This window comes from Chelmon rostratus, chromosome 11, assembly GCF_017976325.1.
Source record: "Chelmon rostratus isolate fCheRos1 chromosome 11, fCheRos1.pri, whole genome shotgun sequence".
NCBI lineage: Eukaryota > Metazoa > Chordata > Actinopteri > Chaetodontiformes > Chaetodontidae > Chelmon > Chelmon rostratus.
This window is the reverse complement of record NC_055668.1, coordinates 1,058,026-1,081,963: the sequence shown is the minus strand read 5'-3', so window position 1 is coordinate 1,081,963 and position 23,938 is coordinate 1,058,026. Positions and strand designations below refer to the sequence as shown.

Here is a 23,938-nt window from a genome sequence, read left to right as displayed (position 1 = left end):
GCTGCTGTATACTCACAGTCAGAAACACTGACGCCAGCAGCAGCCCCACAGAGAAGATCAGTCCTTTGCTGTTGAGTTTGATCTGCAACAAGGAAACGTGTGAGAAATCATTACGAACAAAAAGATCTCCTTTCATCACACTGGTAAACTTAGAGCTGCTCTAATGAATACTTCCCTCTCAGCTCTATAGTGAGTTTCATGACAGGATTTAAAAAGGGGAAATTTTGCAGCAAAATCACTTCATTGCGGTGGAATATCTGCGGACAACAAACAGAGCTGACCTTGGAGGAGATGGAGAGGCAGAGTCCAAAAAAGAGAAAACCTTTGCAGCTTATCAGCCGTGCTGCACTATCCACTTTCATTTACCCTCCTCTGTTACAGTAAAAACTGTTCCACAAAGAGAAATGTTTGCAGACAGTTATGTGACAAGAGTTAACACAAACACATCTGTGGTATAAACTGCGTCAAGTTATTGTCCCATTAGTGACTGAGCTAAGCTTGCAAACTGACTGTCTGAAGCTCATTAACTCGGTGAGCGTTATTTTCCCTCTTTAATAATTTTGTTCTTGAATAAAACGGCGTGCAGCGGTGAACAAAACACCACCAACAGAGAAGCTCTGGAACCACAGTGGCTACAGTTAGCTAACAGTTAGCTCACCAGCTACAGCACTTCACCAGCGGCTCCGGGAATAAGCACGATCTCACTAAGCACATTGATGACACACAAAACCGCACAGGTCCGTATATGGATCACCATGACAATCAGTCAAACTGATCCAGGTCTCGTGGCAGTTTATCGTTACAGATAAACTGCACCATTTATACGACAAAGCTGATCCACCATGCTGTCTTGTTGAATGTGTGTCATTCTAGTGAAATTATGTGATGGGCTGTTGAATGTATGGAGTTTTTATCAACTTTATTGAATGCTATAGACTGTTATGTAACTTTATGTAAAATGAATATGTGACCTAGAGAATGACGGCTCCATGAAGCTAACACAAGTAAGAAATGTACACAAATGATGCATCTGCTCAACAACTATTAATGATTTTAGTATAATAAATAAATAAAAACACGTCTGTCATACACACAAACACACGCACGCACACACACACAAATATATAGCTTGGCGCAACTTTTTCTGAACATGTAAATGTATAATAAAATAAGTAAGCATGCTTTTCTGGCTATTCTGACCCCCAATCCTCTGCACAGCAGAAGACTCATCACACTGGCTGCCTTTAAGTCTTGGCACTGATTCCAAATCGTATACTTTTACTTCATATTTTGCACTGAAAAGTTTGAAAAAAGTATGCTACATGGAACGCAGGTATGGAAAGACAACAATTAACTAGATTACTGCTGAAACTGAAGAAAGTCAAAATTTGATGAGCATGCTGCGCTGATTTCAGTAACATGTGTATGACATATATGTGTTCCAGTGTGACCCTGAGAAGGAGGGATGTGAAGAACATTGAGGAGTTGTTACTTACATCAGAGCCGTAGTTGATGGCCAGGGTCTTCAGGGCCCAGGGGAGACCCAGCCCCACCAAGATGTCAAACACATTACTGCCGATGGAGTTGGACACCGCCATGTCTCCCATTCCTAAACAGACAGACAGAGTTGGAGTTGCAAAGCAGCAGAAACTGATGGGTCGGGAAAAGAAAAGTACAGACAGACAGCATGAAAGAAAAGGTGAGTGGGCAGTGAGGAGACAGGAAGGTACAAAAGGGGTGTGGGGCTTAGGCTGCAAGAGGTTGGGACAGAGGTAGATTGATACAGGCGAGATCAGTGGAGCTATCTGTCCAACTGTTCCACAGAAACAACAAAGTGGTGACGTGCCAACAGCTACAAAGCAAAGGACGAACAAATAAACTATGTCAGCGAGTGTGTGTCTGCCTGTGAGCCCCTGCATACAGACAGACAGACAGACAGAGAGACAGACAGACAGACAGAACCGCTTAAATATTTGATGACAGGAGCAAGAACAAACACAGATGAAAGGTTGGAGGAAGTGACACCAAAGGGCTGTCTTCCCTCTCCCCCTTCTTTTAAAGCCTCAACACAGGGACAAAAGAGGGACAGTGGAAAAAGATGACAGGCACACAATCTTAAGCCCCCACCCACTGCTCCCCACCTATCCCTGCCTCTATCATCTCCTCGCCTCTTTGATAGTGGCTTCACTTTGATTCCGTTGTTTGGCTTCCATCGATCGTAGATGTGTGTGTTTGTGTTAAATGACAGATTGGCGGCCTCGGCCTCGGTCATCTGGTGTGTCTGTGTGTCTGATTACCTTGTCGTGCCACTATGAGGCTTGCCATGCAGTCTGGGACACTGGTACCGGCTGCCAGGAAGGTGATGCCCATGATGACATCTGGGATACCGAGAGTGAAACCTATCACAGTTACCTGACCAACAGACAAAGACAGAGAGAGACTATTACCGTATTCTGGAGGACATGTGTGTCCTTCTGTGTCCTTGGTACTTAATGAACATTATGGGGACCCACTCATAGAAAAAACAGCTCCATTTGCTACTAAAAGTCTACAACTCCACAGGGACCCATCAGCTAGCCAGAAACGTCTCCAAATGAATATTAATGTTGCTCTGTGTCTACTGAATCTGTAAAAAAGACACTGTTTGATGACATGCTCACCATATCACCTTTATCAGGTGCTAATATATCAATTCTGTACTTGGAACTTGTCTAGAACCTTAGCATTAATTTGGCCACCTGATGAATGTCCAAGTAAAATATCTGGCTCTCTAGCTGCTAAATGCTCCACTATGCTCACCAGCTCGTCACTAACTGTATCTGTCTGCTGAATGTGAGGTGTGCAGTGGGGTGTTAGAGCTTCTTCATTGAAAACAGCTGCCTGCTTCTGAAAACAAGGCTGATAATGAACCAAAACAATAATGTCAATCAAAACTGAAAGCTGCTGAAAAAAAGCTGAAAAATGCTACAAGTTCTGTACAGTTGTGGGTGTATGAGTTAATGTCAGCTGTCTGTGAGCATACCCTTTCACATTACACATCGTCAGCTGACCCAGTGTTCAAATAAAATACTGATTCCTTTAAGAATAAAAGATGTTTATTCTATTTTTTTAACTAAATATTCTAATTTTTTCTCCCTTAAGTTGGTTGATGGTGGTGGAAAAGATACAGATGTATACACCATCTAAGATACAACTGAGCTACAGCATGCTATCTGTGATCACTAGCAGTGTAGCAAGGTGGTGGTAGATTTAGCTTGCCAGCTACCACTGCAGCTTTCTGTTCGCTAATCACACTACTGATGTTTAAATGTTAAACTTTTTTTTAGCATTCCTCAGGGCTGCAAACGAAAAGAATAAACCTGACATTTATTTTGTCTGCAGTTTCTTATGCATCTTTTCTGGCTGCACTTGTCAATGTGCAACTAAATTGCATTTATTTCATTTTTGAACATTAATGTACATTGGTACATTAGTGAAAAAAAATGCATTTTTTTTCACTAATGTACCAGCAGCAGACCTTCCCTCCTCCTTTCTCCTGTTTGGTTTTCCTTTTCATTCTATTTCAGGTGATCAATCGTTTCCTTCTCGTTTATATGGCAATGGACACTTAATTTCACATGTAATACAAATAAGAACTTAAAGAAACAGAATCACAAAGGCTATGGCAGAAGAGCATAGCCCTCAAATCTGAGTGAGTGAGTTTGCCTTCCCTTCTTTTTTCTACCCGTCTCTCACCATCCAAACCATGATGTAGGAGAAGGCGGCGATCCACAGGGTGGAGGCGACAAAGGACAGCATGAACCAGTTGTCCCAGCGAGGTGTGGAGCAGTTGGGGACGGTGAAGTACAGCAGCAGGCAAAGAGGCCAGGCCAGCAGCCACTTCAGCTTGTTACACACACCGGCTGCACATACACAGGGCAGGATACAGAGTCAAGACTGAGATGAAGACTGGAGGGTTAAAAGACAGGTTATCATGTGCTATAAACACTGTCCACACATAAGAAAAGCTTGTCGTCCAATTAATACATTTTTGAACAAGATTCATTAAAGTTTTATCTAAATATACAAAATAAAATAAAAGCTAACTGGGATTTTGTGCATGTAACAATATTTTGTGCTGCATGTAGTGCTTGCTCAACCTGTAAAGATACAGAAATGCAAAAATTCAATTACAATTTGTGGTTCTAGGGGGAGCTACATGCTATGCTATTTGTTGCCAGCAGCAGTCAGGCACAGGCTTGTGCAGCAGTCACTAAACAAAAGCAACACAAAAATAATCACAGTAACAGAGTGGAAACACATTGCTGTCTCCAGCAGGTACCTGGGCACTGGAAGGGTACAAAGGGACCCTCGCCATCCTCTTCCTCTTCCTCTTCATCGTTCTCATTGTTCTCATTGTCCTCATTCTCTGTCTCGTTGCCCGTCTCTCGGTCGTCATGGCGAATGCCGACACCTCTCTCAGACCCGGAAAGCCCATTTTCAATGCCCCGTCTACTTCCCCCTTTGGCTGGAACATCTGAGTCTCCGTTGGTCAAAGTCCGTGTGTTGATTAGACGCTGCCTCTGTAACACACACAGTTACAAACATACTGTCATCTTTAACATGTACATATATTTACTGGGAATTCTCTCCATTTTTTCTTCCTTTCCTGACTAGCTAGGCTGCAAACCGATGTTAGCAGTGCAATTTTCCCCTGGGGGATGTTTGTTTGGCCGATCAGTCAGCAAACGTGCAGGATGACGCAGGTCTTTGTGGGACGCTAAGAACGAGAATTCAGGCATAAGGTAATGTGGGTTGCAGATCAGTCTGTGACTCTTTGTGTGGCATGTCTGATGCTACAATATCATGTTTATATAAAAATTGTTTAAAGAGTGTATCTAAAAATTAAATTGAAAGTCCTGCAAATATTAACAGTGTTAGCCAGTCAAACTTGAAGCCATTAACGGCTGTCATGACAACTAGCAAATTTAATTAGATTCAAGATTTAAGAGTCTTTATTGTCATTGAACATGTCAATGAAATTTTCATTGCAACCCCCATGTTAGGAACAGATTGTAAGAAAGATAAGAAGACTAGAGAGAATAAAATTAAGATAACTACAATAAAATTAAATAAACATGCAGTAAAAATATTTGTAAAAGCAATTAAAAATATAACAGAATGAAAATATACTAAGGCAATAAAATATACTTAACAATAAACAATAAAATATGGAAGTGAAATGTGCCAACAGAATAAAATAGATTCGAATTCGAAACCCATTAGAAGATCTCAGTGTGCCGGCAAATGTTTGTACTTGGCCTAAGACAGGACCTGTAAACAATAGAGCACATATGTATGCCGTAGGACAGAAGAAGGTTGGTTACAAGGAAGTGAAGCTCTAAGGTTTGCTGCAACAGCTTCATTTAGTGTAATTTGGGGACTTTAGATTTGTCAGTTAGCAAATGGAATGGAGTCAATTGTTGGATCAGGCTTCTGCCTCATGTCCCGAGTCCTAGTCCTTCAATAATGTAAAGCCTAGAATCTTCAAAGGTGGAGGTGATTTGTACCCTGGGGCTTCACCAGATTACCTCCCCTGAAGAAAACACACTGCAGCCTGGTTCAAATTGGAAACAGCATCAATCTGTTTTATCTCTTCTTCAATCAAAAGTGCAGATCTAGTGCGACGTGCGGAGTGAATCCTTACCTCGGTGATGAGCATTCGTGAGGCCATGGTGAGGCGGGTTCTGGGGGAGAAGTGGCTGGTGATCATGATCCTCATGCCGGCCTCTGAGAAGGACAGCTGGTGGGGGTATGCTGACAGCAACTCGTCCACCATCAGCACCGACGGCTTCCTGTGGTGGTTCGCTATAGGCCACACACACACACACACACACACACACACACACACACACACACACACACACACACACACACACACGTGATGACACAATTTACGCATGCACTTATGACAGCAAGAGAACACATCCGTCCACTATGTTCCACACCTTGTAATATCTGTGCTAGAACATATAGTTCAGTAGCAAACAGAACAATCTTTGATGACTGATTGACTGAATGTATTACCATAGCAATGAGTCCACACAACTCTGCTGTCAACAAGCAACAAGTGGGATAGGGTTAGGAATAGTTCAACACTTTGAATAATACACTTTTTTACTTTCTTCAATACTACTTCCAAATCATATATTGAGCCTTAAGTATGGAGGGGCAGGGAGGCATTTAGCTTAGCTTAGCATAAAGCCTGGATGTAGGGGGAAACAGTTAGCCTGACTCTGTCAAAAATAAATTTACCAGCACCTTTAAAGCTCAGTTATTAACATGAAATGTAAAAAATGCAAACATTCATCATTTAAGAAGTTGTGTAAACTATTTGTTGGCGAACAACAGTTTATCCATCTGCCCAGCAGTTCTGTGGACCCAGCTGTTGAATTCCAGTTCAACAAAAAGCGTACCTTTCTTCAGCAGAACAGTGGTAGCATCACAACCATCATCTACTTCAGCATTATTGGTTGCTCCATTCCTCAAAGTGGACAAGTTCTTCTTCCGCCTCTCCAGAAAACGAACAACATGGGAGTTCAACCTGAAACACACACCAACTCAAACATCTACTGTATGTACAGTGGGAAATTGCCCCATCACTTGGCATCACAAAAAACTCGCTAGTATATAACACTAGTGTTGTTGTATTGAGCTGCTATGGGGCTCTTGCTAGACCAGCAGCACTTCACATAAAATCCAGATCCAATGATTTGCTGTGTTTTGATATTTATCTGCCATTGATATTTAATGTAGGTTTCATTTTTTCTTAGCAGTTGCTTTACAATAAAAACAACAAAAATGAACAACAGTACACTGAAATACTTCGGCAGGTTAACCGCAATCAACAGATTGGGGACACCTGCTTTCAAGTACGTAGTTCTGACTACCTTTTAATTCTGTAAGAAAATGAAAGGTATTAGAACTGCGACTGGGAATTAAGCTTGTTTACTTACTTCATGATCAAAATGTAGACGAAATACATCAGAATCAATGTGAGCGCTTCCCACCTGGAAAACACAGTTTGCATCAAGATGAATGATTTGTAAATTTGATAGCTGTAGGTGAATTTGGTGATTGTCTTGCCATTAATTATTGTGCTTCATTTTAAACAATCAGCACTTATGAAATAGACTTACCAAACCACTTTTTCATCATATATGAACTGTAATATAGAAGAGGAAAATCATAGACTTGAATATTCAGCTGCTGATTATGTAGCTGATGAAATCACATATATTATATATACATGTAGGCATAATTACAGGTGGACAATCATGTCATCCAAAGTGGTTGTTAAGTAAGAAGATAAGATCTACCATTCCTGTACAATTAGCCCAAAACCACTATCCTGGAGGAAAACTGAAAGCTGTTCTTAAACCATCTGGAGTACATGCATGCTTACAGGAGTATCAACAGAGACAATGTGGAAGATTATCAGATCTGACAGCTAATTTGAAATTATGCAACATTTTTCTGTGGATTATTCTAACGTTTTGGAGTAAATATTTTACTGGATTGGATCAGTTGGACCTTGTTTGCTTTTGGTGGTGTTGATCAGACCTGCTGCTGTGATTGTATCTTCTATGTCATCACTGGACAGCTTTTACCAATGATGTGTCACATGAGAACAGTGTTTGACTGTTTGTGTTGTGTCAAGCTGTTCCTTACCACTATAAGAGCAGAGATAGACAAGGTGTAGTAAACAGAGTCTCTGAGCAGAGGCCAGCAGGAGAGGCGTATTGCCTGGGGAGGCAGGCAGACAGGCAGACAGACAGACAGGGTGAAAGAGTGAGATGATGCTAAAACTTGCAGAAAACATTTTTTGTCTTGTTGAGTAACACATCCCACAAGATACTCACTGCTGTGCACCACTAACAGGATAAACCAAGCTCTGTGTGTGTGAGTGTGTCTGTTTTGGTATTACGTAACATGTAATCTAAATAGAAAAAATCTTTCAAGTATGTTTTTCTTTTCCTCGTGGGATTACACCAGTGAATAGGACAGATATCATTTTTTGACTCATACACGGTTGCTGCAGAATAAATGCACTTATGATGAGGAAGAGAGCATGAGAGAGTGTGTAGTCCCCATCCAAGGTTGTTAATGTTAACTGTGATGTATCAGCTTAGGCGCATGGAAAAAAATCAGACTTGCTTGAGGCAGAAGATTAAAAATACTATATATATATATATGGCTCAGTTTTGCACTTGTCTCAACCTTTGTCTGTCCTTGTATAAGTCTGTATGTATAAGGTTGACATCGTGGTTTAGTTGGTGATTGTACTTGTATTGTTCTCATGGATGTATACGTAATAGTGTTTAAAATGCTTCCTAAAACTTTGTGTGAATGTTGCATGGAAAAATTGTTAGCAAGAGAGAGACAGACAGAGAAATGTCATGGATAGATGTGTGTGTGAGTTTTGTACTGTACCTGTACGGCGAATATCCCACACACTCCAATAATGCAGAGAATATTGAAGACAGCTGAGCCCACGATGGTGCCGACCCCAACGTCACCTTTAGTGATGAAAACTCCTATAGAACAGATACACAGACACTGGTTACCACACATGACAAGCTATCTGTTCATTTTTGCTGATAATTCCTGTTGGTTGTGTTTTTGGTGATGAGTGTCGTCAATACTCAGCTGATCTACAATGATTTGATTCGATGATTGCTATATTAACCCTGATAATGATAACTCATAATTGAGTTCACATTAACAAGAACAGTATTCTCAATTTAAACAATGAGTTGAAGAGCTGATGTTAGTTCAGTCTTGTCACAGAAAATGGGACTTTTGACTTTTGTAATCAATCAGGTTCCCTCAAAACACGTGTAAATACATACATGCAAACGTGGGTGTGTTTGAGTGTGACTATGTGTATGTTTCTCACCAATGACAGAGGTGAAAAGTTCAGGAGCTGAACTGCCTGCTGCCATGAAGGTTGCTCCAGCAACATCTTCACTCAGATGAAGACGCTGGTTGACCAAAGAGAAAGAAAGGAAGAAAGAACAGAACAGAACTACATCACAAAGCATTACTTAGAGAGTTCTTGTGTGGTGACATAAGCTCAGAAGTCATGCAGTAATAACCTGCAATGTTTTCTTACCTCACATATCTTCTCGAGTGAGGGGACAAAATAGTCGTCGCACACCAATGCCAGGGCATAGAACATGTAGACTGTCTGTAGGGACAAATGCACAAACAGATACGATAACACAGCCATACATTATTAATCTGTCTGTTTCTGAAGGAACCTTAATGAATAATATAATAACAACTAATAACATTTTAGGAAATATGCCTATGCCTACTTTATCATATTTTGCATCACACGGCGTGTTAAATGTTTCACCAGAGACAACAGAATACTGGACTTACTGTATGCAAACACAAAGGATGCTTGCAGTTCTTCACCCATCCCCCCACACGGCCACTCTGATCACAACCTGGTTTAATTGCTCCCTGCCTACAAACCTTTGGTTAATAAACAACCGCCAACCATTAGGCATGTAAAGAGATGGTCAGGGGAGTCCAGTATGGCACTGAGGTACTGCTTTGACACCACTAACTGGGAAGTGTTGTGCAGTCCACAATGGGAGGACATCAACAGTTTAACAACCTGCATCACAGACTATATCAATTTCTGTGTGCACAACACAGGAAGGTACGGTGTTTCCCAAGTAAGAAACCCTGGGTGTCCCTGTAACTGAAAGCCCTATTGAATGAGAAGAAAAGGATTTTTAGATCTGGGGACAAAACTGAGCTGAAGAGGGTGCAGAAGGATCTGAAAAGGGAGATTAGGAGAGGCAAAGACAGCCGCTGGTGGAAGCTGGAGGACCACCTTCAGGGGAACAATGCCAAGGGGATCCTGAGAGGCCTGAAAACCATCTCAAGCCACGCAGTGAATGAGATCAGAAATGTGCAAATGGGCCTATTCCTGATCTCCAGGAGCCATCAGCCATCATCTCCATGCCATCAGCTCCAGACAGCTCAGGGACTGTGCAGATCAGCTCTGCAGGGTCTTTACACATGTATTCAACCTGAGCCTCAGTCCGGAGAGAATTTCAACCCTGTGGAAAACTTCCTGTGTGGTTCTAGTCCCAAAGACTGTGCATCCCAGACAGCCAAACCACTTCAGACTGTAGCCTTAAGTTCCCACCTGATAAGGACCATGGAGAGGATCGTACTGAACCACCTCTGTCACCTGGTGAGCAGTGAGCTAGACCCCCAGTTTGCAAACCAACCAGCTGCACAGATCTCTTTCCAACCTGGAAAACACTGGGTGCACTGTGAGGGTAATTTTTTTTTACTTATCCAGTGCTTTAAACACAATCCAGCAATCACTGCTCAGGAAGGAGCTGGAGTAGACAGCCGCCTGGACCACCGACTACCTCATGTGTGGGATTAGCTCATATGTGAGGCTTTGTGACTGTGTGTCTGATCTGGTAGTTTGCAGCATGGGTGCTCTACAAGGTACAGTGCCCTCTCCTTTCCTGTTCAACCTTTACACATTGGACACAACTCAGACAGCTGCCAAGTCCAGAAGTTCTCTGATGATACAACCATCGTTGGATGAGTATCACAGGGGAACAAACTGGAATAAAGGGATGTCATCACCAACTTAGTCAACCGGTGTGGATTGAACCACCTGTACATAAACACCGGCAAGACAAATGAGATAGTGACAGACTTCCGCAGGAAGGTATCACAGACTACACCAGTGAACATCAAGGGTTTGGACATTGAGAGCATGGGAGTCAAAAATTTTTAATGTTTGGCTGTTGGCTGGCAGTTTGTTCGCCGAAGGGCTGGAGAGTGGCACAATAATGAGTGTCTGCAGACAACGGTGAAGCATGGTGGAGGTTCCTTGCAAGTTTGGGGCTGTATTTTTGCAAAAGGAGTTGGAGATTTGGTCAGAATTAATGGTGTCCTCAATGCTGACAAATACAGGCAGATACTTATCCATCATGCAATACCATCAGGGCGGTGTATGATTGGCCCCAAATTTATTCTGCAGCAGGGCAATGACCCCAAACATACAGCCAGTGTCATTAAGAACTATCTTCTGCATAAAGAACAAGTAGTCCTGTAAGTGATGGTATGGCCCCCACAGAGCCCTGATCCCCACACCATCCAGTCTGTCTGGGACTACATGAAGAGACAGAAGGACTGGAGGAAGCCTACATCCACAGATGATCTGTGGTTACTTCTCCAAGATGTTTAGAACAACCTACCAGACAGGTTCCTTCAAAAACTGTTCACAAGTATACCTAGAAGATTTGATGCTGCTTTGAAGGTAAAGAGTGGTCACACCAAATATTGATTTGATTTTTCTTCTGTTCATTCACTGCATTTTGTTAATTGATGAAAATAAACTATTAGCAATTCATTTGCATTTTGCATTTTTTCACACCTGCCTAAAACTTTTGCACAGTACTGTGTATACACACATACACACACACACACGCACACGCACACACACACACACACACACACACACACACAAAATAAACTACTTATTTTGTTTTTTGTATTCTTTATTTTCCATTGCCTTGCTATTGCAATTTCTATTGATGCAGCCTTTATCACCAATTTAACCCATCTGGGGATTAATAATAAAGTTTATTTTACCTTATTCTCATATGCAGTACCTTTTTGTTGACACTTCATGGGCCATTATTGTGTCATCCTAACAGGTTCACAGGCTCAGTAAATAATACTGGTGGTTGGGAATTGATAATACTAATATTACTTAACTTTGGGAAAGTGTGTCTAAACGATGCATTGAACTTTTTATGAAGTCATTAAGGTGAAAGGTGAGGATAATTTCAGGATTTATGCTGAAAATGTATATATTAATAATAACTATTGACAACTAGGCTGGTGGCAAGCATTATTGAAGTTCCAGCAACTACTATAAGTCTGGGAAACATACTGTCCAAACCATGACCTACATAAAGTAAAGTGACAGTGACAAACTATGCGTTTCTGTGAAGGAAGTACCATCTCTGCAATTGAATGAGTATAAGTGATCACAGTGGAATCTAGACATGCCCCAGGAGGAGGAGGGGGGACTCCCAGTGGCTGGGAAATTTCTGGGAACTGGATCCCAGCCTGCTAGTAGCCAAAAAGGCAATTATGAGTGCCTGGCACTGTAACAAGCACCGTTAATTCTGCATTGGGTTCAAATGATGTAAATTCACCCAGGTCAATGTCATTATACACAAACTGTGTAGAAAAAATGTCTGCAAGAAGAAGAGACTGGCTGTGGCTGAACACTGACGAACCTAAGATTCGACAGGTACCAGATGGTCTGTATTTGCTACCACCAGCTGTTTAAGATCACTTGTATGTTTAACCCCTTGACGCACTAATTTATTTAGAATTATATTAAAAAAATAATTCTTTGTGTTTTTGCATTGAAATTGATCCTAAATTAAGAGGAGTTTGTTAATTTTTCTGTAGCACATACAATAGATATAAATGTAGGTATGATGCAAATTAGTGACAACAGGCGTTAATGCTTGCATTTAAACATTAACACCTGTTGTCGCTAATTTGCATAAAAATGTTTTTTTCAAAATTCATAAATGTGCATCATAAAAGCCACAAAATTGGCGTACAACCATTACATTGTAACAACAACACAACAAATGTTTTCACTTTGACCGGTCCGACGAGACACCAGTGCTTGCAAAAGGTTCCTAGGTGTGTGTTGAATATGCACAAACCAGCATTAGAGGAATGCATGCGTGATTCGGCTGCGGATGTGGATTAAAGCGGTATGATGCAAATTCGCGACAATCGGCGTTAAGGGGTTAAGGAAGTAGCATGGTGTCTGCCTCATTTCTGACAGACACCTGGGTGATGATACTGAGTGGTTGTCCATCTATCAGAAGGTCTGTTGGTTCGATCCCTGGCACATGTCACAGTATTCTTGGGACAAGATACTGACCGTGTGAATGGTAAATGCTTGTAATCAGCAGCTTGGCACCATCATATGTGTGAATGGGAAAATGTAGACTCTTGTAAAAGTGCACTGAGACTAGAAAAGCGCTGAATAAATACAGTCCATTTACAACTTTATAGTTCATCAGTTTGACTGAGCTTCAGTGTGGCAGTCAAACAAACTGATTGTGATTGTGGTGGAGGTGGAGAGGGGATTGTCTAATTGGAATAGAGACATCCTCTGGATGACTTCAGTAATGTGAAGCAATGCATCGGGTGAGGATACAGGCTGTGTGCTGGCCTTTGTGCTTATCTGTGCATTTTTGCATACATGCATGTCACAAGGGTCCAAAAGCATGTCACAGGTGGCATTGAGCAGTCTACAACCAGTGAAGTTTGGATGTATCCCATCAGGCTTAAATTGATCTTAACAGATCCAAAAGATGTTGAAATTGTCAACAAATCATATCCCACAGGTGAGACCTGCCGATGTCAGCCATATATTCAAGGCAAGGAGTCTGATGAGAGATTTGATGCCTTTTCCCGAGGTTTGAATGAGTCCTGTTAAGAATTCATGTTGTGACTGACATCCGCTTAGTTTCTCCAGTAGCAGGCTAGTCTTTTTTCAGGAGCTCAGAGCCAGTTATCCTTTGCAGAATGTCAAAAGATCCACTGTGAATAATAATCTTCCTGTTGCTTGGATGTGTAGAGAGGAGAACTGGCAACTGCTCTGCTAGCTCTCTGACAGATTTGTCGGCCATAGTAAGATTTTCAGATTTTACATATCTTTTACTGTTTTTGTATTTTTTCTTCTACTGAGCAATACTATTAAGGGCGTATTTATTATCCGTGTTTATCTGAAGGCAACATATATTTTTTATACTGTAGTAGTAGCAGTATTGTCATAATCCTGCATATAATATACACAGCTGTTTTTCTATTTTTTATTCTGCATACCTTTTTTATTCACTATTTTGATCCTCTGATGTGTATCTTTTATTGTTATTTTGCTGCATGTAACAATTTGATTTCCCTGCCACAGAATTAATGAAGTCTTTTCTTATCTTATTTTGAGTCTTTTTCATTATTACATGCTTATTTTATAAGGTGTAGAGTGAGCAATACTTCTTCTAGCACATGGCCTAGCAGTAGTTTTGGGGCTATAATGATAGTGGTGTGATTAGTTTCCCTGGGTTCAACATAATTATATTATCATAGCTTTCGTTCAGAGACAGTGAGTCATACTGACGTTGCAATGACAGTTCAGGTGAGCATTAGTGATCTCTTATTTGGTTTTGTGCCAGATTAGCCTTTGCAGCAGATGACCTCACCCCAAGTCCTGGCGGGAGTGGATACTTTTGGTTCAGCTGTGCCAGTCATAAGCATTATTAGGAGAGGCTGGTTTGGGAGCCACAACAGCTGATCCAGTGGTGTTAGGATGCAACCAGGGCAGTGTGTCAGTCAAACCCGTGGAAGGACGCTCTTGATATAATCCCATGTATAAAAGTCTGTCCATTTTCAGCACCTTGTACAGTAGTTGCAACAGAATCAATTACTTTCTCATTCTTATGTATTTTATGCAGTGTTTCAATCTTAGTCGCTCACACTCACTCACAGATTTTGCCATCTTGTCCCTGTCCCAACCCCAGGTTGCTAGTCACAGACACAGCAAAAAGACTTGTGCTGTTTGGAGGTCATGCTTGCACAGTACTGAAGAAGAATTAAAAATGCTAAAAAACAGGGTAGTGTCCTTCTGTGAGTTCCATAAACTAAAGTCCCAGTGATTTATAAGTATCCAGAATTTACTTTCTATAGCTTTTGGCAGAAAAAAAAATAATGATATCATCAAAAGAATATAAGCAAAGCAGGGAGCAAGCCGAAAGGCATCTGCTCTGTTAGAGAGCAGGAAGTATAATTCCTGTTAATTACGAATATGAAAGTAATTATGGGGAATGATGTAACCTCTGTTTGACGTGTACAGCAGTTTTGCTTCTGAATCTGTACAGAGTCAAACAGTGTGTCCTCACATCACACATAAGCCTCCGCTCAACATCTGCTAAACACTGCCACACTGCACCACACTGAGCTGGCTCGAAGGGTGGATGCACAGTGTGGTCTGTGTGTGTTAGCTAGTGTTGGCTTATACTGAAACTCATATTTCTCCCATTAATCTCCAGGCTGTCATAAGTTTTTAACAGAGACAGTTTTTTTTTCCTGACTTCCTGGTTGTGATTTGTTGTTGTGTTTTCTCATCTTTTAGTGAGGAGTCTTCATGTTTTCTGATCATTTCCAGGTTTGATTTGCTGGTCATGCCATTTGCTTTTACAGTAAACTCAAACTTCTTCCATGTCTACATTGCACTTATTCCAGCAGCACTTTCATGAGTCATGTTATACTTACCGCTCTGCTGCTTTTCTTTAGAAGAAATACAGTTGTCACTGATTCATTCCCATTGCTTCTACTTTGTAGTTTTTTGTATCACTGCTCAGGTACCATCAATGAAAGTCAACACCACATGCACAGATGTTTCACACTAAAAGCCTTTCTGTGTCTCAGTGGACATAATTCATCCCTTTGCTGCACCGTTATGTTTAATTGGTGGTAACATAACAGCGATTAAAAGAATCGCACAGGAGAGTTAGAAATTGTAAATAACAATATTTCTGTCAAAAATAAAGTCAGAGCAGTAAAGTGGTGAGCATGACATGACTACATCTATAGACTAGACATAGTCATAGTAACTATTTGTTAACAAAATGAATATTTTGTGTGATTATGCTGATTCACTGAGTAATCTGTTGCAGTAGGGGTAATTCCACCTTCTCTATATTTTTCAAATGGCCTTTATTCACAGCAAGCCTTTGTGGTTTTGTTAGCTGTTATTTGAACACTTGAACACAAGTGTGGAGGCAATGGGGGAATGACACATTCACAGTTTCTGCAAGATCAAGATATGCAATGAATTTGTGTTACTTGTTAGGCAAATTAATGTGTTTGTCATGAAAGCTAGGTTAGCTTCAGCTACAGAATTAACTGGAACCTCAGTAGCAGGGGCGTAGCTAGTGCAGCCAGTGCAACCACACTGGTGCCTATGCTGTATTATTCTGCCTGTATTACAAGCAGGCCACACCTGATAGCAGGTGGGCCCCTAGTAAAGATGTGGTGAAAGAGCTTCAATGCTCTCCCATACGCTATCCATTACCTTCCCATTACTGTGTGTTGGGGAGAAACAGCAGTGCACTCTTACAGTATCTGCTCCGGTAGCAGGATCAGCCTGTTGCAGAGCGCAGGAATCAGATCACAGTGCGATCCTGACGGTTGTGCTGATATTTGTGCTGTAATAATGCAGAAACTAGGTGATTCGCAGGTCAGATCAAGTGCAGGTGTTGATTAACACATATTTTCGTTGGTCGGGCAGGTGGGTTGGCTCTCTTGATGGCCATAATATTATAATAGCCTGCACTGGGGCCTGTCGTTACTTAAGTCACTGCTCAGTAGCCTACTTTTGAGTGTTTGTAATTGACGAATCAGTTTTAGATAGCAGAATATTATCTTGGTGAAGTTAATTTTGAGAAGGATCTTCGAAAAAAGATCACTCCAGATCATCTACTTACTCAGTTTCACTCAGCGTGAGCAGTGAGAGACAAGGGTGGATCAAGAATAACATTCATAGGGCGGCGAAGGGGTTGGCAAGGAGACTTAAAGGCACACATTTAGTGATGGCAATTATCAAGTGTTTATCCAGTAATTCTGATTACACAGCAAAATGACTTTTCTCTGAGCTTCATTGTGGTGAAACTGGAAACTCTCAGGTACTTGGCCTCAAATTAACTCTCAGTACATTGCTGACTATGTGCCCTTTTGTTTGGGGATTGGAGTGAATGATGTAAATGCTTTTCAAACTGGGTGATTTTGTACGTTCCACTTGCATGCCTAATCTGAAATGTGATGTTTGTTTGCAGGATCAGCAGTTTCAGAGATGTTGGTAGCTGTAGGCAATTCGGAGACACTGGTGAGCACCAGTGAATGTTTGGGTTTAGTGAAGTTGAACCCATCCCTCACACCAATAAACACAAGTTACTATTATAAAACAAAACATGCTTTAGCAAACAAAGTTTTGTTGTTCTGTCAGTTTTTGGAGGATGATGATTTTTGGCATGACACCTGGACAGGGAGAGGCTTCACAGAAATCTGCCAGAGGTGGGATAAAATGGATGACCTGCCTGCTGCAAGGATGGCTAGTGGCCACCTCTCTGGTATTGTTCCTGTGAAGGTGCTCCTCCAGCTTTCTCCTTTTGTTATCATTGTCTCTCCTAATCTTCTTCTTCAGCTTCCTCTGCACCCTTCTCAGCTCATTTTTGTCCCCAGATCTAAAAACCCTCTTCTTCTTATTCAATAGGGCCTTCAGTTCAGGGGGCACCCAGGGTTGGTTATTTGGGAAACACCACACCTTCCTGGTAGGCACAGTGCTGTCCAAAGAGAAGTTTATGAAGTGATGCAGGTTGTTAAACTGTCGATGTCCTCCCTGTGTGGACTGCACAACACTTCCTAATCAGTGGTGTCAAAGCAGTCCCTCAGTGCCATGCTGGTTTCCTCAGACCAGTTTCTCACATGCCTTCTGGTCAGCAGTTGTGTATTTCCCAAGGGCATAAAAGGCTGAACCAGGTTGTGATCTTTGGTGTTTGCATACAGTAAGTCCAGTGTTTTATTGTCTTTGTGTGGCATCTGACATACGGGGCGATGGTGGGGAGAGTTGAAGACAGGAAAGTTTGATTGAAATCTCCAGAGATGAGGAGGAGGGCCTGGGGGTGCGATGTCTGCAGCTGTGAAGCAACAGTGTGCAGGAGCTCACATGCTGCTGCAGCAGTGGCCCACGGGGGGTGTACACCGTTATCGCTATGACATGTGGCCGAATGCTAACAGCTTGCAGCTCTATGTCTCTTGTGCAGCGCTGCTCCTTTACACTGTTTAAAGAGTTTTGTTGCAATCTCAGCATCCTGATATCCCTAACAAGAGCCTTATCGATAATCTTTTCCTCTGCTCCCCCTGTAGCTCGTCCTTTAACTACTGGATCACTGTGCTAAGTACCTTAACACAGAGGTAATGAAAAAAATAGGACAGAATAGAATGGTTCAGTTACAGCCATCCACAACTTTTGACGATAGAAATGCTGAAATACAGAAACCTTCAAATTGGGAAACAAATCAACCTGACAGGTTAAGTGTGGTTACACAGTGCTGCATGTGACACTCACACAGAGGACATGCAGGCCCACAGCTCCTTCAATGCGCTCCTGGTTGGTGAAGTAATCTCTTGGGAACTCATGGATTGCTGCAGAGAAAACACACAAACACACGTATGCTGAAAGGAGAACAAATATGAAAAATTAACTGTGGTGAGAGATGGTCTCATTTAAATAAACACAGAAAAAATAAGAAATACATAAAATCAATGTGACATCACAGTTATAAGTTAAATAGACAACTGAACGTAATATTCAAGAAGGGCACAAATACAACGTGGTTGAAATCCAACACCTCAAAAACAGAAAAATTAGTTTGATTCTTGTTCTGTGTTGGTCACTATAACAAGACTTTGTTATAGTGACCAATGACAACCCCAACTTTCCCTCTGACTCACATCATAGCTCTGTTGGAGGGGGGACCAAACCTGCATTTTTCAAGCAAATAGATGCTGTGTTTGCATATGACGTCATGTCACTCTTTTGATGTGGCGTGGACTGCACATGGAGGGCAGGAAGTGATTTTCTGTATAGGGAACACTGTAACACACACCCACAATGTCCTATGTTTTGCGTCGTTTATCAAACAATTTCACATAAGACATGTGAATGTAAATAACGTACACTGTCTTGTTACGCGATGATCCACATATTTGGTGCCGTTTCACTTAATCATTGTGAGTGGTTAACCTTCCATACAACCGTAATGTAAACATTAACATTCAGCACCGCAGTACTGAACATTTGTTCCTAGGTTAATCCACAAGACAATAAAAGTAACTAACCCTAGCAGAAACGAAGTTACAGTCATCCCGGAGCTCCTTAGTACCAAAGGTCATGGACCCAACCACTAACAAAGAAGTTGTGTGCCTCCATACTTTTGTATGCTTTAGAACTACATTTCCATGAGCAGGTAGTTGTATCTGGTTATACTGTATCTAGTGCCTCAATAGCAGCCAAATCTGTCAGTTCAGCTGCAAAAATTGCTCCTCCTCATAACATAACGGTCACATCCAACATATGTTCTGATTTTCTGTTTATACCCTTTTCAAGTAATTTCATCTGAACTAGGACAGTAAGAACTTTCCTCCATCTCATCCATTGCAGTTTTCACTGCCTGCCCCGATCTGAATTTAACGTCACATGACTGCAAACAACCTATTATTTAGAGTCAGTCAAGATCAAGGTGCGTGACACTGCTGTGCAAATAAAAACCTGAACCAAGGTCGGTGCAAAGCAGCTCTCAGTGGGATATCACTTTGACACTGCTCTGTCCCTCTATCCTTGACCTAATAGGGGTGACACCATGAATCCATCACTGCGGCCAATCACATCATGCCAAAATACACCAATATGCCACATTCACAGCCATCATGTACAATTCCTGTTGTATATGACTCTGGCTACGAGTGGCCAGGCTAAAAATAGACTCCAGTCCAGTCGGCCTGAGTATGTGTGTGTGTGTATTTGGGATTTGCTTGGCTTGCTCTGTGTGTGTGCTATCTGTGTGCTGTGAATGTGTGTGTGCACTTTCTCGCTTTGTGTGTGCGCTTGTGTAACATGAAGGCAACTGAATGTGCAGTGACATTCTGTCTCTCAACAGCCGAGAGCTTATGAGTCAGACGGCCTCAGCTTCAGTCTGCCCTGTGTGGCCCAAACACAACACGGGCCTGTCTGCTCATAGGAACTGACAGCAGCATGGAGAGAGAAGAGACAAGAGCAGCAGAAAGGGAAAATGAACATGAAGAATCTGACATGATGTGGAGCTGCCATTGAAAAAATGATTAGTGTGAGGAGAAAGGCAAGGCTTGAGCTTGGAATGAATAACATAGATCTTTATCTCTTATTCAATCACAAAAACTGAGAAATCCACTACATTTTCAATCCAATATAAATTCCTACATATTTTCACTTGTGCTGTCCTCAGTTTCACACCACTTACTATGAATTGAGCAAAGAATTATGGGTTTTGTCCTATATCACATTCCTGCTGTCGTGACTAAAACTGTTAAGACAGGTGCTGTAAATAGGGTATGGTTCATTGATAAAAACTTTGCATTGCAATAGCGATATATAATTTATGCATTTTTGAGACCAGTGCAAGATGAAATAACCAGTACACACATTGGTAATGACCACAGTCTTAACTGACTTAAATGAAAAGTTCTCAAAAAAAGTTCTCAAAAGTACAAAAGTATATACACATTGTAAAAAAAAAAGAAATCCCATGCACAGCAAAATGCTTTACATTGGACACAACACTGAAAGGACTTCAGAGTAAGGACAGAGGGGGTGGATATCTACATGTTCTTTCACAGATCAACTGACTCTTTTAAGGGTCAATTAAACAGGTTCCTTATGTGATGAAATTTTTTTAGCATTACCATTTATTTAACCTTTTATACAGGAACTGCAGTTCAAAGTGCTTCACAAGAAAGAAATCACATATAGCAAGTGAGTGCTTCACATAGTGGACATAAAAACAGGAGTTATAATATGAATGTAAAATACGATGGGGAATAAAACCCACTTGATAATGAATGGCTATTGCTGTAAACCTCCAATAGACAATGATCGTAGTGTTCTTGAAGGGAAGTAATAAATAAGGGAGTTAGCGATGTAGCTTGGTCATAGTCCAGTAAGGGCTTTGTATACAATGGGGAGGACCTTAAAATCCATTTTGAACGTCAGAGGAAACCAGTGCAGAGCAGCTAAAACTGGATAAATGTGCTCTCTCCTCTTGATTCTGGTTAATAGCCAAGCGACAGAGTTTTGAATGATCTGAAGTCTCTCAGTGTTTTTTTTCGGGAGGCTAGTAAATAATGCGTAATGAAATAAAGGTACTAATCTTTTTTTCTGCATCTTTTTGATCTGTAAATAATCAGAATTTAGCTATGATTCTAAGGTGGAAAAATTACGTTTTTATTTAACATTATCTCTCTTTTTGTCTTAGGGTTATAGTTTTCTTATCATTTAGCTTCAAGGAATTATTGCTCATCCATTTATTTATTGCCAAAAGACAGTTAGTAACAGAGTCTATAGCTGCAGCATCATTTGGTTCGACAGAGATGTACAGTTGTGTGTCATCCGCATGCTGTTGTCTCCTGTTGCTGGGCTGATCTGTTCACAACCTGGTTCATCTGCCCAGCCGCCTGTATACCCTTGATAAATAAACAACTGCCAGCCATTAGGCATGTGAGAAGATGGAGATTGGAAATGGGACAATGAGCTGAACCTGTTTTTTAACAAGTTTGATTCTGCCCCCATTCCCTCAGAGCCCAGACCCTGTACCCCCCACCCCCCGGTGCATCCCTGACACCAGCAGCTCTGTCCTCACACCACTCCACATCACACACCACTGACCCCTCTGGCCTCTCCATAGAAAAGATCAGGTGAGGAAAGAGCTCAGGAGGACGAAGGCAAGGAAGGCTACTGACCCTGATGGCATCAGCTCCAAACAGTTCAGGGATCGGCAGATCAGCTCTGCAGGGCTGATCACAAACTCCTGTGTGGTTCCAGTGCCAAAGACTGTGCATCCCAGGGAGCCCAACCACTTCAGGCCAGTTGCCTTAACTTGCCACCTGATGAAGACCCTGGAGAGGATTATACTCAACCACGTCCATCACCTGGTGAGCAGCGAGCTGGACCCCCTACAGTTTGCATATCGACCTTGCATTGGTGTGGAAGACGCTATCATCTACCTGCTCCATCGCTCTCTTTCCCACCTGGAGAGCGCTGGTAAAACAGTGAGGATCATGTCTTTTGACTTCTCCAGTACTTTCAACACAATCCAACCATCACTGCAGATGGGGAAGCTGGAGGGGGCTGGAATAGACTGCCACCTGGCTGCATGAACCATCGACTGCCTCACCAACAGACCACAGCATTTGAGGCTTTGTGACTGTGTGTCTGATGTGGCAGTTTGCAGCACCGGGGCTCTGCAGGTTACTGAGCTCAGTCCCTTTCTCTATACCCTGACCACATCTGACCATGATCCAGACATTCTCCGATGACACAGCCATTGTTCGATGTGTATGACAGGGGACGCTGGAATACAGGGAATGCATCACCAACTTTGTCAACTGGTGTGGAATGAACCACCTGCACATCAACGGCAGCAAGACCAAGGACATGGTGATAGACATTCGCAGGAAAGTGTCACAGATCCCACCAGTTTGGACATTGAAACCATAGGGGAGTACAAATACCTGGGTGTGCACCTCAACAATAAAATTGACTGGTCCACCAACAGAGATGCCCTGTACAGGAAGGGCCAAAGTCGTCTCCATCTGCTGAGAAGACTGAGGTCCTTTGGAGCATGTAGGACATTTTATGACTCTGTGGTTGCAGTTGCATTCTTCTATGCAGTGGTCTGCTAGGGCTGTGGAAGCTCTGAGAGGGACAGAAAGAGACTCAACAAACTGGTCAGGAGAGCTGGCTCTGTCCTTTACTGCATTCTGGCAGTAGTTGAGCAAATAAAGCAAAGTTCCCATGAATGTATATGCTATCTATATTACAGATTAATGTAAAATGCTAATTTTCACAAACTGGAGGTTCCATGTAGATTTTTGGAGCCTAAATGTATAGTTTTACCTGGTTTCAGATTTTTAGAATAATGGCAACTACAAAACTAAAACAGCAAAATATGAATGTTATGGGTTAATGGGTTACTTGGTTTGAGTCTGTTGTACAAAGTGGTTCCTTTATCCACCATGCGAGAATGGATAAGTGAGCATCCTAATAATGCATTTTAAAGTTTGGTATAAAACCGCCTGCATCCTTTAGTTTTGACATGTTCTTTAAAAATTCTAATGATTCATAGCTCCAAATGAAGGGTAAAATAATTGAATCCATTACTTAAAGTGAGAGAGAAGCAATTAAACATGGAAATGACTGGAAGAGAAGCCAGAGAAAGTGTGGCAGGACACTCATCTTTAATCTTAAATCCTCCTATCAGAGAGATTGGAGGAGTTTTCCAAAAGCTTTGTTTTGCCAATTCAATTACAGTTCAATGGTTCAATAGTTCATGATAACTGAAAACAAGAAACAGGGCGAGAGGGCAGCCTTCACGGGTCCCACGATGAATTGCAAAAAAGGCGAGAAAAAGTTTGATTTGCAGTGATTCAGACAGTTGGATGAGAACAAATCATCTCAATCTATATCATGAAGAAGGGTCCAAATCCTTGAGCCCAACCAAAAGAGTGTAAACATCATACAGGGCCACTCCACCTGATTAAGCACAAGTTGTGCATCTAATGAAATAACAATAGCCTCTTTTGATTGCTTAATATACATACTATGATAAAGGTCGTGCAGACTAAAATACATATATCTACCCAATGTAAAGCTGTTTTGCTCAGGATGAATAACAAAACATATGCATTCCTTTAGTCTGTTGGCTAGAACTTTTGCAAAAGATTTTTGTTTCAGTGGGCAACAACAAAATGGGACAATATGATGAAACCAAGTTTGGGTCATGGCCTGGTTTTGGAGTCAGTGAGATGTTGGCCTGAAAAAAGAAAGACAGCCACCCAGAGGTCAGCCCAGAAGATTCAACATGTGTAAAAGCAGAGATGACTGTTTAGCCATCTCGACCTGCTGCCCTATTATTGGGGAAGGAGGAGATAAAGTTTTTTTGATCTCATTCAGATTCAGATTATCAATATCGAGCACATTAACAGAATCCACTGCTAGCTTGGA

General features: G+C 41.6%; 1 protein-coding gene across 2 annotated transcripts in view; it reads right to left on the bottom strand.

The window, feature by feature from the left end:
- LOC121613563 (sodium/potassium/calcium exchanger 3-like) overlaps positions 1–23,938 on the bottom strand; it is a 98,417-nt gene that overhangs the window by 4,253 nt on the left and 70,226 nt on the right. The window contains exons 3-16 of one of the 2 annotated variants that reach the window (XM_041947014.1): positions 18,251–18,327; positions 9,155–9,229; positions 8,939–9,023; positions 8,473–8,576; positions 7,711–7,785; positions 7,179–7,204; positions 6,996–7,049; positions 6,456–6,583; positions 5,687–5,847; positions 4,322–4,562; positions 3,736–3,902; positions 2,298–2,412; positions 1,497–1,609; positions 17–82 (exon numbers count right to left, since the gene is read on the bottom strand). In XM_041947014.1, coding sequence (XP_041802948.1) covers positions 17–82; positions 1,497–1,609; positions 2,298–2,412; positions 3,736–3,902; positions 4,322–4,562; positions 5,687–5,847; positions 6,456–6,583; positions 6,996–7,049; positions 7,179–7,204; positions 7,711–7,785; positions 8,473–8,576; positions 8,939–9,023; positions 9,155–9,229; positions 18,251–18,327 — 1,487 coding nt within the window. Of the gene's footprint in view, positions 1–16; positions 83–1,496; positions 1,752–2,297; positions 2,413–3,735; positions 3,903–4,321; positions 4,563–5,686; positions 5,848–6,455; positions 6,584–6,995; positions 7,050–7,178; positions 7,205–7,710; positions 7,786–8,472; positions 8,577–8,938; positions 9,024–9,154; positions 9,230–18,250; positions 18,328–23,938 lie in introns of those variants that run through there. The other variant, XR_006007206.1, reaches the window with a different exon arrangement.